Here is a 17490-nt window from a genome sequence, read left to right on the forward strand (position 1 = left end):
ACACTAGTGATATGGCTCAGCCCCTTCTTCGCAGTTGAAGATAGGGTGACACTAGTAATATGGCTCAGCCCCTTCTTAGCAGTTGAAGATAGGGTGGCACTAGTAATATGGCTCAGCCCCTTTTTCACAGCGTTAAAAATAAGGTGACACTAGTGATAAGCAGGTTTAGATTTTTTTCGCAGTGTTGAAGATAGAGTGACACAGGCTATAGCATTCAGCCCCATTTAGGTTGTGATGAAGGCAGGGAGACACTAGTGATAGGGTTCAGCCACTGTGTTTTGATGAAGGCAGGGTGACGCTACTTAAATAGTGTCCATATATTGATTTCTCTTCTCATGCGCAACCTCGAAGCGAACATTTTGGATATTGATAAACTTTCTATACATAAAATTATAAGCCTTTAAATTTGAATCAGTTTTAATAAAACGCTGAAGGGATAAGGATGGATAAGGTGGCTATCCAACCACCTCTTTTGAACAAGGAGGACAATTTTTGCTCTTCACTGATCTCTAGTAATGAATTCACGAGAGCCGCAAAATATTATTCTTATTCATGCCTTACTGCGTTCCAGAAAGAAAGAACTATGGCTTTAAACTAATAAACATGTAATAAATATAATTCTAACAAATTGTTTTTTAAAAGTACATCTAAACAGCTTGTCGTCGTAGCACATTGTCCCTATTAGTTTTGGCGTACAATCTTCCCATTTCAAACTTTTGTAAACAATATTCTATAGATGTATCTTCTAAAGCGTGATCATGAAAATTCAGGAAATAGCTATAGTGGATCTTCTTCACGCGACAACCATGTTGGTTTGAACAATACACTCCTTGTCGCGTAGCCTCGTATGAAAGTGCTAGAAAATAAACTTACGCGGGTCTAAGGAAGAGTTTAATTCTAATAAGAATAAACATGGCTGCCGCGTGATAAAGGTCCATAGTCAACAGATTAACAGGTTGTTTGAAATGAGAAGACGCTTCACCCATATTGGAAAGATTACTTCCTTAATTTGCTATATCGGACTCTAAACATCATCTCTGCTTTAAAGCGGTCATTTCTTACGTAGATAATTGTAGACGGAATTTTCGCATGAATTGCAACATGCCATTTTAAATTCAATTACCCGACCCCTTACTGACGTCAACGATGATGTAAATTAAATCACACATGCAGATATGTGTCGTCATGACATTACCCGGCACCTTAAAGACGTCAACGATGATGTAAATTATATCACACATGCAGATATGTGTTGTCATGACATTACCCGGCACCTTAAAGACGTCAACGATGATTTAAATTATATCACACATGCAGATAAGTGTCGTCATGACATATGATATGTTTTGAGAAACGAATTTTGATGTTATTTCCTCTTTAGGGATAATGAGGATTAATGCCATTACGCCTACGTTTTGTATACTTTTTTGACAGGGGAAAATATTTCCGAAACAATGGAAATAATAAATAAAGATTTCATAAGAACGGGAAGTTTTGAAGGACTACTCAACTTAACCAAGAAGTAATTGCCCATATCAAATCATATCAAAACAAACCCGTTGTTTCAGATGACTATTTAAAAAAAACACGTGGCGTTACAATCTTGTTGTCTTGACAACGTGAGACGACCTGATGTTGGTTAACTGACGTCTAGTATAGAGCAGAACCACGAGGCAAAGAAAACAGACGAATCCCATTCCAACCAGTATCCACAGAGGCGTGTTGAAAGTTGAGTCTAAAATCGACAAAATAGAAGTTCAGTGATTGGCAGCTGACAGTTCCTTAGTTAAAAGTTCCAGTGCCTTAGTTAAAAGGTAAGACAAGCAGCCTTTAGAAAAGTCTTTAACATCACCAAAATGGTCACGATCAAGTAACATGTGAAGTTAGCTGGTCACACGATCATATATGCGTGTGAGTTTACTGAGACAGAAAACTTAAGAATACTTATATTTTACGACTACCACTTATATTCTATATTAACAATATACAAAACTTAACTCACATGTTAATTTTTACAGAAGGAGGAAAACCGGAGAACCCAGACCCCGGTCCCTTGAGGCAAGGGAGAGAACAACACATCAAACAAACTCTACTAACGTATGATCCAGTCTGAGCCGGGGCTCGAACCCGGACCATAGCGGAGAGAGGCGAACAGTAAAAAGTACTATTAAAGTTCAAGTTTTGTCTTACCCTTATGTTCTGTTATTAGGGGGTCCACGTCCCTGCTTACTTCAGTTAATATAACAATAGGACCTTGCTCAAGACTGAATGTATCTTCAGTGGTGGCTCTTCGTAGTCGCTGCTTGACGTCTGTCGCTTTCTCGCAGCCCATGGCACAACTCGAGTGAGCATCGCTAGCATTACACAATCGCACTTCACAGTGAATAAACACATATGGGACATCTGTCGATTTAACAAATTGAAATGCCTGGAAACTGAACCTCTGTGCCCCTGGAGGTGATGGATGGGCTTGGTACGTGTTATCTTTAGGACATCTGCAAGTTTAGAAAATAGGTAAAAAAATCATTAGTCACATTAATTGTCTGATCAAAATAGCATAGAAATCTGGGCCCTCGACTAACTACCCTTGCGCCAGTTGGACAAACCACCTTCCAACCTGTACATTCCAACCTCGACCCTGGACATACCACCCTCCTGCCTGGACTTACCTCCCTTTACCTTGGACATCAGGTAAGGTATTTGGGTTTATTTATTGTAACTCTTAATAATGCTAAATGCTAGCCATTATGAGAAAACAAATTTAAAATAAACTTTAAAAAATAAAGTAAAAAAATATAGGCTTTTTAAATACCGTTTTTGTGACTTTTGCATGTTTAATGAAGCCTTCAGTAATAGAAGGCACATTAATTAACATATTGGAAGTATAAACCTTTATAACTTTATAGACGCATTACTCAAATCAAGAAATATTTTACCATTCAATTATTTACTTATTATTAATTACTCAGTGCACGCCTTTCCATTTGCCGATGTAAAATTCAACTTTGAATACTTTATAGTTTTATTGAATTATTTTCTTTTTATTAATATTGTTTAATCTTTTCTTTTCTTCTCTCTTTAACGCAGTAGGCTGTAAGCATGTGGTTTAAATTTTTTAAGATATTGATTTTTTCAGTTTTAAACTGCTTAGTAATATAAAGATTGGTAAATGAAGTTGTTCGTTTTTCGTTTAGTTTCTCTCTATCTCTCTCTGATCTTCTCTTTCTATTTCGTAGAGGTGCCCCAGTATTTAGTAGAAAAAAAACATCGATAATGCAACAGCAATTGTTTCGTTCCATTCTTTACTTCTCGAATGATGTGTGTGACGCGATATACGTAATGAACAATATCTTGTTTTCATCCATCCCCCTCCACCCTCTACCTTCTTCTGCTAATTGAGTCAGCCAAACAATTAATGACGTAGCTCACGGTCCGATTCAAATGACAGAATGTGAGTCACATCGAAACTGTCTACCACGTTATGGAAATAACTAGTCTATCTTAACGTGCTAGCTGACAGACACAGCAGGATTCCAAGCTGCCACCTAAACACGCGACTAATTATATTCAGTTTTATTAAGGCATTTGAATTTAAAAGGCTATAAATGAAAATAGATATGTAAAAACAACATCATGACGGGTTACCTGTCCTCTATGATAAGATACCCATTTTGGGCGGAAGGGAAGCGAGTAGGAGTAGCAAAACACGTGTCTGCTACAATTGACAAAGTTTTGTCTGCCGAGTCGACGTTGAGTTGAAAGAATAAACGCTCGTTCAGGGGGACAGTCACAGGAAAATCGTCATATTCTTCGACAAACGTCTCGTCCTTGTAAAGACCCATTTGCAAGTTAAACTCGCCGGAACCATCTTCTACTTTTAATTCGAGTGTTCTTTGTTTCACGCCAATATCCGCGTAGGAGGCCTTAACCTATAGGGTGAGGAGATGTAAAAGCTTCAGTAAACAGTTAAATAGAACTCAATTATTGTAAAAGGTCATTATTTATGTTATGACTGACATAAAACTAGACACTTATCAATACGATCTGCTCATTTCCAAAAGCAACGTTTTGATGAGAATTATCTTTTTACACTCTATAAAAAAGATTGTAGGATGCATTGAGCATGAGCCAATATGAGTAGGCGCGTAGGCGAGCAATGAGTCAAATTATACAGCGTCAGATGAGTGTGTGATCTGAGAGAAAACGTGACACATGATATGCGTAAGTGGGCAATGAACTGGCTGAGTCACAAGTAATGGTGTTTTGTACAGGAACTGAGAGAGACAGAGAAAGAGAGCAAGAGACGGAGAAAGAGGGGTAAAGGAAAGGGGGAAGAAAAGAAAAGGAAAAAAAAAACATTTCAATCATGATTATGGTTGGTAGGACTGTTGCTAGTTCTGCCGACGCAAAATGAATGTTCATAAAATGAATCAGTCTTCGGTAGGTCCTTAGATCACGTGTTTTGATTTCATATTGCAATAGTATATCGTGTTCAGTACGGCGCTGTAATATGTAGATCTAATATATATATTATGCTGCTTCGTTTTCAATGTGCAATGAAAAGCTTTTTTATCGATACTGTGATGGAGGAGAATTATGTAAATGAGCGAGTTAATATTTGAGTAAAACAATTATGAAACATGCACTCAGAGAATACGCATCGTAAGCCATTGTCAGTGAAATTATAACTGTTTTATATTTCTGTCACCTCACAACTTCTAGAGTTTTTAGTTTTTTGTCAATCGAAAAATTACTTAAAGTTCAGCTGGCTATTGTAAATTAGATAATCGCAGTCAACACATAGAACAAGGTGGTTAGTACGAAGCTTTTTTTTGGTCACACACGAACAGAAATGACAAAAACAAAAGATTGGAAATGAAGCAAGTTTGAGCTGTGTTAACATGAAGCGCCAAAAAAATCACTGAAGTTTCAGACGTCAGAACTTCGTTAGCTTAAAGTCCTTATAGAATCAAGAAAATTGCTTTGTCTTTGAACATGGTTGGTCAGTAAGGAAATAAATGAGTTTGATAAAACGCGACTCGACAATTTATGATCCAGTATATACGCATATATTTTATTTTTCGTGGAATCGTGGAATAACGTAGTAAGAAGTGCAAATTTATTGAAGAAGGGAGGAAAATAAAATAAATCGTAAAACAGATTCGGACTTAGTGAGAAATGTTTATACTGAACACAAGATCCGAAAATAAAGAAACGTGCCAGGCCGTGCTATTGGAAAGCAATGATGGCGCGCAGTAATTGGTTGAAATGATTTCCCCCATTCTGGGTGTCGTGACACTAACATGGCCGATGGCGTGACTTTTAGAGTCTCACAAGTTTACTATTATACCTTTTTTGGATAAGAGCATTGAATGGGGATCTCCAGTGCGGGAAGTCGGTTGATTACCACATTCTTGTCGATGGGCTTGTTTTGGACGACATTGGAGTATACGATAGTAGTGTTTGTGTGCTGACTGACAGTACCACAACTAACCAATGGGATGACTAGTTGAAAGTGGGTGTAGTTTGAATCATGTTTAAATTCACACGTCGAATCGAGCAAACTGAGATCCTCCATGTAGAAGTCCGGGATAAATTCTTTGCGAAGAGAGACAGTCATATCATTTTGATTACATATCACTGTAACATCATCACCTTCGAGGGATCAAAGGAAATGTATTAGTTATTATGGGTAGCCGGCAATTACTTATTATTCATTATGTTTGAGCAGACTCTATGATAGCGCTATGTGGACATCTAGCCATCACAGCAAAATAAAAGACCATGGGAAGTGTTTAAGTATTACATAACATCCTATCAGATCAGTGCAGATATTTTCAATCTGACGTGTCCAGGCGGGACTAATAGGTGGACAGGGGGTAATGGGCAAGAGAAGAATTGGTGCCATTAACCCACGAAGACCGTCGAATCAGATTAAAGAATGGCGTCGTAAGTCAGCGCAGACCAGCATCAATTAACATGATTTACATACTATTGCATATTACTATAAGCTGCAGAGTTCTGCCATAAGCCAATGAGGTAACAATAATAGAAAAGTCTAAGCCATCCAAACACATCCAAGAATTGGGTCATACATAAGCGCGAACCATGTTAAAACGATTCGGATATCGAGGCTACACAGGCTACACAGGCTACTCATTCTTATGTTTTATTAACATCTTCACAAACAGATAAAAAATCTTCTCAAGATCATTCTGAATTAGGTCGAATTTGTTTAATTACAAAAAACCCAGTTAGTTGGCTCAGTTGCCCGTAGTAAAGGGTTTGTTAAGCAAAATATATATAGAATAATAATGCTATGCAAATGATGCAAAAATGGTGCAAAGACGATCAAAACCATAGGCTATAGTTCATGCTTTTTACTTGAAAATTGCCAAAAATGAGCTATTTTGCATCCAAAGTAAATGATATTGGAAAAGCGGTGAAATTGTAACAAAATGGTAAGACATGACCTTTTTAGAGTCACATAAAGCATCATATCAGAAAACTGGTGTAAAAGACGATGAACGCCATAGCCTACAATTCATGCTTTTTGAATGAATATGGCAAAAATGACCTTTTTGCATCCTTACATAATGCACATATCGTAAAAAGTGTGAAAATGGTCCAAAATCGATCAAAGCCATGGGCTATAGTCTATGCTTTTGGGCTATAAATGGTCAGAAATGACCTATTTTTTATCTTATATAAATAATGCATCATATTAAAAAAGTTGTGAAAATAATGCAAAATCGATTAAAACCATGGGCTATAGTCCAAGCTTTTTGGTTATAAATGGTCAGAAATGAACTATTTTTTATTTTTCATAAATGATGCATCATATTAAAAAAGGTGTGAAAATGGTCCAAAATCGATCAAAACCATGGGCTATAGTCCAAGCTTTTTGGTTATAAATGGTCAGAAATGAACTATTTTTTATTTTTCATAAATGATGCATCATATTAAAAAAGGTGTGAATATGGTCCAAAATAGATCAAAACCATGGGCTATAGTCTATGCTTTTTGACTACAAATGGTCAGAAATGACCTATTTTTTATCTTTTATAAAAAATGCATTATATCAAAAAAAGTGTGAAAATGGTCCAAAATCGATCAAAACTATGGGCTATAGTCTATGCTTTTTGACTACAAATGGTCAGAAATGACCTATTTTTTATCTTTTATAAAAAATGCATTATATAAAAAAAAGTGTGAAAATGGTCCAAAATCGATCAAAACTATGGGCTATAGTCTATGCTTTTTGACTACAAATGGTCAGAAATGACCTATTTTTTATCTTTTATAAAAAATGCATTATATCAAAAAAAGTGTGAAAATGGTCCAAAATCGATCAAAACTATGGGCTATAGTCCATGCTTTTTGGTTATAAATGGTCAGAAATGACCTATTTTTTATCTTTTATAAAAAATGCATCATATTAAAAAACGTGTGAAAATGGTCCAAAATCGATCAAAACCATGGGCTATAGTCTATGCTTTTTAGCTATAAGGGTCAGAAATGACCTATTTTTTATCTTTTATAAATAATGCATCATATTAAAAAAGGTGTGAAAATGGTCCAAAATCGATCAAAACCATGGGCTATAGTCCATGTTTTTTGATTATAAATGGTCAGAAATGACCTATTTTTTATCTTTTATAAATAATGCGTCATATTAAAAAAGGTGTGAAAATGTTCCAAAATCGATCAAAACCATGGACTATAGTCTATGCTTTTTAGCTATAAGGGTCAGAAATGACCTATTTTTTATCTTTTATAAATAATGCATCACATTAAAAAAGATGTGAAAATGATGCAAAATCGATCAAAACCATGGGCTATAGTCCATGCTTTTTGGTTATAAATGGTCACAAATGAACAATTTTTTATCTTTTATAAATAATGCATCATATCGTAAAAAGTGTGAAAATGTTCCAAAATCGATCAAAACCATGGGCTATAGTCTATGCTTTTTGGTTATAAATGGTCACAAATGACCTATTATTTATCTTTTATAAAAAATGCATCATATCAAAAAAAGTATGAAAATGGTCCAAAATCGATCAAAGCCATGGGCTATAGTCTATGCTTTTGGGCTATAAATGGTCAGAAATGACCTATTTTTTATCTTATATAAATAATGCATCATATTAAAAAAGTTATGAAAATAATGCAAAATCGATTAAAACCATGGGCTATAGTCTATGCTTTTTGGTTATAAATGGTCAGAAATGACCTATTTTTTATTTTTCATAAATGATGCATCATATTAAAAAAGGTGTGAAAATGGTCCAAAATCGATCAAAACCATGGGCTATAGTCTATGCTTTTTGACTACAAATGGTCAGAAATGACCTATTTTTTATCTTTTCTAAAAAATGCATTATATCAAAAAAAGTGTGAAAATGGTCCAAAATCGATCAAAACCATGGGCTATAGTCTATGCTTTTTAGCTATAAGGGTCAGAAATGACCTATTTTTTATCTTTTATAAATAATGCATCATATTAAAAAAGATGTGAAAATGATGCAAAATCGATCAAAACTATGGGCTATAGTCAATGCTTTTTGGTTACAAATGGTTAGAAATGACCTATTTTTTATCTTTTATAAATAATGCATCATATTAAAAAACTTGTGAAAATGGTCCAAAATCGATCAAAACCATGGGCTATAGTCCATGCCTCTTGATTATAAATGGTCAGAAATGACCTATTTTTTATCTTTTATAATAAATGCATCATATTAAAAAACTTGTGAAAATGGTCCAAAATCGATTAAAACCATGGGCTATAGTCCATGCCTCTTGATTATAAATGGTCAGAAATGACCTATTTTTTATCTTTTATAAATAATGCGTCATATTAAAAAAGGTGTGAAAATTGTCCAAAATCGATCAAAACCATGGACTATAGTCTATGCTTTTTAGCTATAAAGGTCAGAAATGACCTATTTTTTATCTTTTATGAATAATGCATCATATCGTAAAAAGTGTGAAAATGGTACAAAATCGATGAAAACCATGGGCTATAGTCCATGCTTTTTGGCTATAAATGGTCAGAAATGGCCTACTTTTTATCTTTTATGAATAATGCATCATATAGTAAAAAGTGTGAAAATGGTCCAAAATCGATCAAAACCATGGGCTATAGTCCATGCCTTTTGTCTATAAAGGGTCAGAAATGAACTATTTTTTATCTTTTATGAATAATGCATCATATCGTAAAAAGTGTGAAAATGGTCCAAAATCGATCAAAACCATGGGCTATAGTCTATGCTTTTTGGCCATAAATGGTCAGAAATGACCTATTTTTTATCTTTTATGAACAATGAATCATATCGTAAAAAGTGTGAAAGTGGTCCAAAATAGATCAAAACTATGGGCTATAGTCTATGCTTTTTGGTTATAAATGGTCAGAAATGACCTATTTTTTATCTTTTATAAATAATGCATCATATTAAAAAAGGTGTGAAAATAGTCCAAAATCGATCAAAACCATGGGCTATAGTCTATGTTTTTTGATTATAAATGGTCAGAAATGACCTATTATTTATGTTTTATAAAAAATGCATCATATCAAAAAAAGTGTGAAAATGGTCTAAAATCGATCAAAACCATGGGGTATAGTCCATGCTTTTTGGCTATAAAGGGTCAGAAATGGCCTATTTTTTTATCTTTTATGAATAATGCATCATATCGTAAAAAGTGTGAAAATGGTCCAAAATCGATCAAAACCATGGGCTATAGTCTATGCTTTTTGGCCATAAATGGTCAGAAATGACCTATTTTTTATCTTTTATAAAAAATGCATCATATCGTAAAAAGTGTGAAAATGGTCCAAAATCGATTAAAACTATGGGCTATAGTCCATGCTCTTTGGCTACAAATGGTAAGAAATGACCTATTTTTTATCTTTTATAAATGATGCATCATATTAAAAAAGGTGTGAAAATGGTCCAAAATCGATCAAAACCATGGGCTATAGTCCATGCTCTTTGGCTACAAATGGTAAGAAATGACCTATTTTTTATCTTTTATAAATGATGCATCATATCAAAAAAGATGTTAAAATGGTCCAAAATCGATCAAAACCATGGGCTATAGTCCATGCTTTTTGGCCATAAATGGTCAGAAATGACCTATTATTTATCTTTTATAAAAAATGCATCATATTAAAAAAGGTGTGAAAATGGTCCAAAATCGATTAAAACCATGGGCTTTTTGGCTACAAATGGTAAGAAATGACCTATTTTTTATCTTTTATAAATGATGCATCATATTAAAAAAAGTGTGAAAATGGTCCAAAATCGATCAAAACCAGGGGCTATAGTCCATGCTTTTTTGTTATAAATGGTCAGAAATGACCTATTTTTTTATCTTTTATAAAAAATGCATCATATTAAAAAACTTGTGAAAGTGGTCCAAAATCGATCAAATCTTTTATAATAAATAATGCAAGATATTAGAAGAAAAAAAAAATAAAATAAAATTAATCAGTTATTGTGCGTACGTTGCAGACAATGATTATGCCGTGCATTACAACAATAATATGTATAGCTACATAACCATTTACAAATAAAATAAATAAATAAATATTTATATATACTGAAAAAGCTATCAAAACGCTGATTTTAAAAGGTGGGTTTTAAGATGGCGCTAAGGTCTGCGGGAAGTGCGTTCCATAGAACGGGTGCCGCCACAGCAAATGACCTGTCCCCCATTGTTTTCCTGGTTTTGCGATTAAATGGGGCAAGTAATAAACCTTTGCTAGATCTTAAGTTATAACTCCCCTTATCCTTTATGTTGATAAGCTCAGAAATGTAATCAGGTGCGATACCATTAATAGCTTTGAAAACAAATAGCAAGATCTTAAATTGCGTACGTTCTTTCACTGGTAGCCAATGTAGATCAACTACAATAACGCGGTGCGCAACAAATAAGTCTCGCGGCAGCGTTAAAAACGCGCTGTATTTTATTAAGCTGGCACGCTGGAAGACCATACAATAGGCCGTTGCAGTTATCTAACGTGATGTTAGAAATTGTGAAAATGGTTCAAAAAAGATCAAAACCATGGGTGAAAATGTGAAAATGTTATAAAATCGATTAAAACCATGGGCTATAGTCTATGCTTTTTGACTGAAAATGGTCGGAAATGACCTAAATTGCATCCTTCATAAATAATGCAATATATATGAAAAGGTGTGAAAATGGTCCAAAATCTATTAAAACCATGGGCTATAGTCAATGCTTTTAAACTGAAAATGGTCAGAAATGACCTTTTTTGCATCCTTCAAAAATAATGCATCATATCGTAAAAAGTGTGAAAATGGTCCAAAATCGATCAAAACCATGGGCTATAGTCCATGCTTTTTGGCTATAAATGGTCAGAGATGACCTTTTTCTTATCTCTTATGAATAATGCATCATATCGTAAAAAGTGTTAAAATGGTCCAAAAAACGATCAAAACCATGGGCTATAGTCCATGCTTTTTGGCAGAAAATGGTCAAAAATGACCTATTTTGCATCCGTCATAAATAATGCAACATATTAGAAAAAAAAATTTAATCAGTTATTGTGCGCACATTCCATACAATGATCGTGCGTGCATTACAACAATAATATGTATAGCTACATAACCATTTACAAATAAAATAAATATAATATATTGATATATACAGAAAAAGCTATCAAAATGCTGGTTTTAAAAGGTGGGTTTTAAGATGGCACGAAGGTCTGCGGGAAGTGTGTTCCATAGAACGGGTGCCGCCACAGCAAATGACCTGTCCCCCATTGTTTTCCTGGTTTTGCGATTAAATGGGGCAAGTAATAAACCTTTGCTAGATCTTAAGTTATAACTCCCCTTATCCTTTATGTTGATAAGCTCAAAAATGTAATCAGGTGCGATACCATTAATAGCTTTGAAAACAAATAGCAAGATCTTAAATTGCGTACGTTCTTTCACTGGTAGCCAATGTAGATCAACTACAATAACGCGGTGCGCAACAAATAAGTCTCGCGGCAGCGTTAAAAACGCGCTGTATTTTATTAAGCTGGCACGCTGGAAGACCATACAATAGGCCGTTGCAGTTATCTAACGTGATGTTAAAAATTATGAAAATGGTTCAAAAAAAGATCAAAACCATGGGTGAAAATGTGAAAATGTTCTAAAATCGATTATGCTTTTTGACTGAAAATGGTCGGAAATGACCTATAATGCAATATATTAGAAAAGGTGTGAAAATGGCCCAAAATCTATTAAAACCATGGGCTATAGTCAATGCTTTTAAACTGAAAATGGTCAGAAATGACCTTTTTTGCATCCTTAAGAAATAATGCATTATCTCGTAAAAAATGTGAAAATGTTTTAAAATCGATTACAACCATGGGCTATAGTCTATGCTTTTTGGCTATAAATGGTCAGAAATGGCCTATTTTTTATTTTTTATAAATAATGCATCATATCGTAAAAAGTGTGAAAATGGTCCAAAAAACGATTATAACCTTGGGCAATAGGCCATGCTTTTGGGCATCGTTGATAAATTATGCATCCCCGATATCTGAAAGGGTGTGAAAATGATCAAAAATTTATTAAACCATGGGCTATAGTCTATGCTTCTTGGCTGAAAATGGTCACAAAATAACCTATATTGCATTCTTCATAAATGATGCAACATCTCGTTAAAAGTGTGAAAATGGTCCAAAATTGATCAAAACCAAGGGCTATAGTCCATGCTTTAGATACATACATGAACTTTGTTTAAACACGATTAAATATTAAAGCTATGAAGCTTATGGGGTCGTGCTTACATGTAAAACAAATACAAATGTTCAGAAATGAAGTATCTCCGTTATTATGAAAAATTGTTCGTAAAAAAAAATAGACATTTGTGGAACAACTCTATAGGGCTTCAAGAAATAATCTGAAGAGTAGCATTATTCATGAAATTAGAAAGTGGTCAATTTTTCACTGAATATTTCTGATAGTGGTGTTCAACAAACGTGATTTACATAGGGTGTGTTAATTTAGCAGTGGGATTCTAAAGGGGTAGAATATAGACAATAATGCAGCAAGCCAGTGCACTAAATCTGTACACTGGGGTCAAAAGAATGAAAATATTACCGTCAAAGACTGTTTAAATCCTTAAAGAGATAAAGGAATCGTAGTATAGTTCATAAAGCACAAAACTGATTATCAAAGGATTAGGAGAAATAGATATTAGCTTTTCAACGGAGTTTACAACAGAGTTGAACGAGGATGTTTCAAAGATTACGGAAAATGTAAAACAAAAACAAAAAAACCCAAAGGCAACCCACACTCTTCTCTCTTCTGGTATCGTTTCCCCAATATACGACATTTCCAGAGCGATCACTATCATGGTATCAATCTAATAAGTGGTTTGGGAGGCTCGAAAAGTTGAATGTTTCCGTGTAAATATCGATCATATTCCTCTAAAATATTTGAATATAAATGACTATAAATTTTTGACAGTAATGATAAACTCAATACACGAAAAAGTCATTAAATTTTTCTATAACATGCATTATTTGCCGTATGCTACGTCGATCGAAGGTTGAATCATTTCTGCATATTGGACATCATCTCACTGATTTATCAATATTACTGGTTTAAGGACTTTAGGGATTAACTCTATGAAGTCCATAAATGTTACACAAGAACAAGTTAAAACCAAAATAAGAAATTCACAAACCAAAACAAATCCACAAGACCTGATGAGTTTTACTTGAGAATCACCACAACAAAGCCACGTATTGTTCAATACGACAAGGACAGACTCAAGCCATGACATTAAAATTTAAGCTATATCAGTCCCATATGGCGCATTAATCATTGCCTTCTTCCTTTCAAGGCTCTTCTTTATATTTATAAATGGTTTGATTAGCATGTTAGTGGAGTTAGAGTTGTTTTACATAGCATTATTTGTAGTTCCAACAAACATTCCGACTGTGATATCGCTAGACAAAATTGTTTTGTCTTCTAGTTAAACATAATTAGCGTTGCCTGAAATATTGAGCATAAAAAAGCGTGACGCAATATCAATAAGTGCCCGAAGCGATCCGAATCAATATACTCTAATCTTACGGATAAATATGTTTTGAAAGTCCTTGGGAATCTTTTACGAACAATTTATAGTCTATTTTTGATAGATACCAAGAAGTGGTATGAAATAATGATGATAATGTGAGTAAGAGAGGAGTGCATTAACGATGTGTTGTAGAACAATTAAGCACTGCTAAACGTTTATTACTTAGCGTAATGAATATTTGAGACTCACCGTCTGACTTGATGAAGACAATAAACGATTGAAACATCAGCAAAGCAATCATAGTGTTGGCGAACATGATGTCGAAGCAGTTTCACTGCTGCCTCAGTCGGTCCAAACACAATCGATCACAATATGGTTATCGATTAAATTCACATGAGGTATTTTGTGGATTGGAGCGGTCTACTAGATTCGATTGTTTGGTTTGTTTTTTGATCAATCACACACCAAGCCAAGACCTCTCTTATAAGTATGTGACAAGAAACTATGAATGAAATTTCGATAAGGAAGGCCCCGGGAGTCTGCGCACCTTATGTCAACTTAGCAGTGGTTGAATAGCGCAGCGCGGTTATTACGTCACGAAATATGATACCTTTCGCGTGACTCAGACAAACAAACCATCTCAGTAGAAGAGGAATGACTGCAAATATAAATACTTCGTATCTAAATCCACTTAAAACAGCTACAAACTTGACTGAAAATGATGGAGTTCCTGGATCCAGGTTTGATGCTGACCCGGGAAACTATACTGTCTACCAGTTAAAGCGTTGGCTTAAATGCAGAGACCTAAAAGTCACTGGAAAGCGTAGCGAACTGCTCGCACGTGTTCAGGATTGTATAAACGCTGGAAATTACCGCATTCTTGATCCGAGTATAGATGGAGGTAGGTGGCTCGATATTAAGGTATCCAAGGAATACAGCAAGGACGGAAAAATAATCAAAGAGCCAAAGAATAAAGTCCCTGAAATACCTACATCGGGCTGGAAAAACTTTCCATCCAATGACATACCGGCGCAGTTCAACTATGGACACGTTTATCTCTATGCTTTAGAATCGCTTCCATCACGATCAGAAAGTGAAGTCGTAGATCAAACGTCTGATGATAGTGATGATGAAGCAAAGGGACACGGACTCGGACATATGACTGACAAGCCTTTCAAGAACGGACGTAAATATGTTGACTCTGGCTTCGTACACGACGTTACTGACAACAAGAACAGTGATTATTATTTCCTTCGCGCGCACGTTTGGCCCTCAATGAAAACAGATCTTCCTCACAATGTATTGATAATTTTATCGATTCAAAGTGGCGCAGTTATACATGCATCGTGTGAGCCATGCAAAGCGTCAGAACTTGGCCGATGCAGCCACGTAGTTGCGGTTTTGCTGTTGTTATTAGACCACGTCAAAGAACACGGACATATCGTAACTACACCATGTACTAGCCAGGAGTGTTCATGGAACAAAGGAAAAAAGAGAAAGAAAAATCCCAAAAGACTCTCAGATGCCAAATATCCCTCCAAAAAAAAGAAAACACAAGTTCAAGTTATAGATTTCGATCCACGACCGCCTCAATACAGACAGGTAACATCGTCAATGACCAATAACTTTGTCTCTCGGCTACAATATGAAAATGCTAAGACCGGGAAAATTTCTATGTGGACGACACAACTGAAGGTTTCATATAATGATTACTCAGTAGACGATATTTGCTTGCCTTTGTTAAGAGAGAAGGTAGAAATCCTTGTTAAGAACTTAACTCCCTCATCACTCACCCAACTTTCTGACACAGAGCAACAGAGCCAAAGTGAAAAATGGCACTCTGAGAGATGACTTCGACTAACCGCCTCCAAATGCCTTGAAGCTGTTAAGATTGGAAAACTTGTACTTGATGGATCCAAAAGTGCAGCCAGTCGAAGTGCGAAGTTTATATCATCTTACAAATGGAATATGGAGAGTGAAAACTACCAGTCTGTTTGGATGGCAAGAGGCTTAGAAAATGAAGCCGATGCTATATTGAAATACCAAGCTCAAACAAAGCATCAAGTTGTGGCATCTGGATTGTGGGTTAATCCCAAATACCCCTGGCTAGCATGTTCTCCTGATGGTCTTGTGGAAGAAGATGGTTTGCTAGAGATTAAGAGTCTAAAGGTTTTTCATGATCACACTATTCAAAGTGTGATCCAAGAGTCTGTTCTATCACAGGAAGTCATGAAAAGGCAGTGCTTTTACATAAAAGACAACGAATGTCTTTTAAAGCACAGTCATTCATATTACTATCAAACACAAATGCAACTCCTTGTAACAGAAGTGGAAGTCTATCGGGGTATCTTGAATCACTATTACATCTTCCCCAGCAGCAATATTTCGTACTGACCATTTTGTCAAAAAAAACGACGAGAAAATATAAAGAAACTAGCGAGCGTAATGAAAACCGCTTTACATTTACTATGACCTTTGTGTTCTGTTTGTCTGAGTCATGCGGGGGGTCCGATCTCGTGACATCTATTTTTAGTATAACCGCGCTGCGCTATTTCCCAGACGCGATCTGAAGAGGTCCTGACCTCCGTCAACAAGCCTCACGATCCACAGATATCCAGAAGAGCCATCGCCGTTTTCGCTTCGATGCACAGGCATGGCTACCTTTTACTAAAAATGGCGCAGGAAACTGTACTCAGGGCTCATGACTAACTCATACATAGAATTAGCATAGCTGAGGCAAGTATGAATTATCTGGTTAGTGCGACTAGAATGTGTGAAGTTGGTTTTAACGTATCCTTTTATTCAACAAGCGTCCCCTATCTGAGTCTGCATGTAATCAATCAACTAACATATTTGGTTACAAGCTAGTAACAATAACACAGGGAACCCAACAGAATGACAATATAAATTAAAAAAGTGAAAAAGACTGGATCTGCTGAATGTTTCTATTACTTTTTTGCTTGAATTGGTTGTGGAATTGTGATAAATCGAAATTAAAATATAATGTAAAACCTCGTGACGAGGGATGTGGGATCAGCAATCACTTGCTTGGAATCGGGATCGGCTTGGTCTAGAATATGGACCGGACTGGACCCGAGAAAATATGGATCGTGATAGAAAATGTGGACACGGGGTCAGACGCATTACTGATACCTTATCTTGTCACATTGACGATCAACATAATGTAACAAATTTTTTATCTTTTTAGATACAATTTCAAAATTTCATACGCAAACTATTCGTGCCGGTTTTTTATTCTAGTATGGTGGTGATCGTAGACATTTTCTATCTTTAAAGTGACTGTAACGTGCCGCATACTCTCTATTTTAACGATATTGTTGCTCAACAAGATCAGCTTCTTAGCCCCAGTTTAGACATCGAAACTCAGCTCAAACAATAGGTCTTGACATTCGCAATAATTTTCGACTCACGAAACTCGATGTC

General features: G+C 35.4%; 2 protein-coding genes across 2 annotated transcripts; one reads left to right on the forward strand and one right to left on the reverse strand.

Annotated features, from left to right (window-relative positions):
* Window positions 1-399: 399 nt before the first annotated feature.
* LOC116293474 (ZP domain-containing protein) lies at window positions 400-14628 on the reverse strand. Its single transcript, XM_031700903.2, has 5 exons — window positions 14296-14628; window positions 5351-5655; window positions 3646-3929; window positions 2191-2495; window positions 400-1735 (listed from the first exon to the last, which is right to left on the reverse strand). Exons 1-5 carry the CDS (start codon window positions 14360-14362, stop codon window positions 1596-1598), a joined length of 1101 nt encoding a protein of 366 aa, XP_031556763.1. The 5' UTR covers window positions 14363-14628; the 3' UTR covers window positions 400-1595.
* LOC116293487 (uncharacterized) lies at window positions 14628-16512 on the forward strand. Its single transcript, XM_031700916.2, has one exon. The coding sequence runs from the start codon at window positions 14701-14703 to the stop codon at window positions 15895-15897; it is 1197 nt and encodes a 398-aa protein (XP_031556776.2). The 5' UTR covers window positions 14628-14700; the 3' UTR covers window positions 15898-16512.
* The last annotated feature ends 978 nt before the right edge of the window (window positions 16513-17490 follow it).

Source organism: Actinia tenebrosa, unplaced genomic scaffold, assembly GCF_029948245.1.
Source record: "Actinia tenebrosa isolate PJP-AT-01 unplaced genomic scaffold, QUT_ActTen_1.0 PGA_scaffold4__44_contigs__length_22323623, whole genome shotgun sequence".
In the NCBI taxonomy this organism is placed as follows: domain Eukaryota; kingdom Metazoa; phylum Cnidaria; class Anthozoa; order Actiniaria; family Actiniidae; genus Actinia; species Actinia tenebrosa.

Excerpts from the sequence above, each read along its gene's own strand:
- LOC116293474 (XM_031700903.2), bottom strand. The coding sequence starts at position 14,362 with ATGTTCGCCAACACTATGATTGCTTTGCTGATGTTTCAATCGTTTATT. Across the intron at positions 2,496-3,645 it reads TATCTTATCATAGAGGACAG|ATGTCCTAAAGATAACACGT; the intron begins GTAACCCGTCAT and ends CTAAACTTGCAG. Across the intron at positions 1,736-2,190 it reads CCTAATAACAGAACATAAGG|ACTCAACTTTCAACACGCCT; the intron begins GTAAGACAAAAC and ends TGTCGATTTTAG.
- LOC116293487 (XM_031700916.2), top strand. The coding sequence starts at position 14,701 with ATGACTGCAAATATAAATACTTCGTATCTAAATCCACTTAAAACAGCT.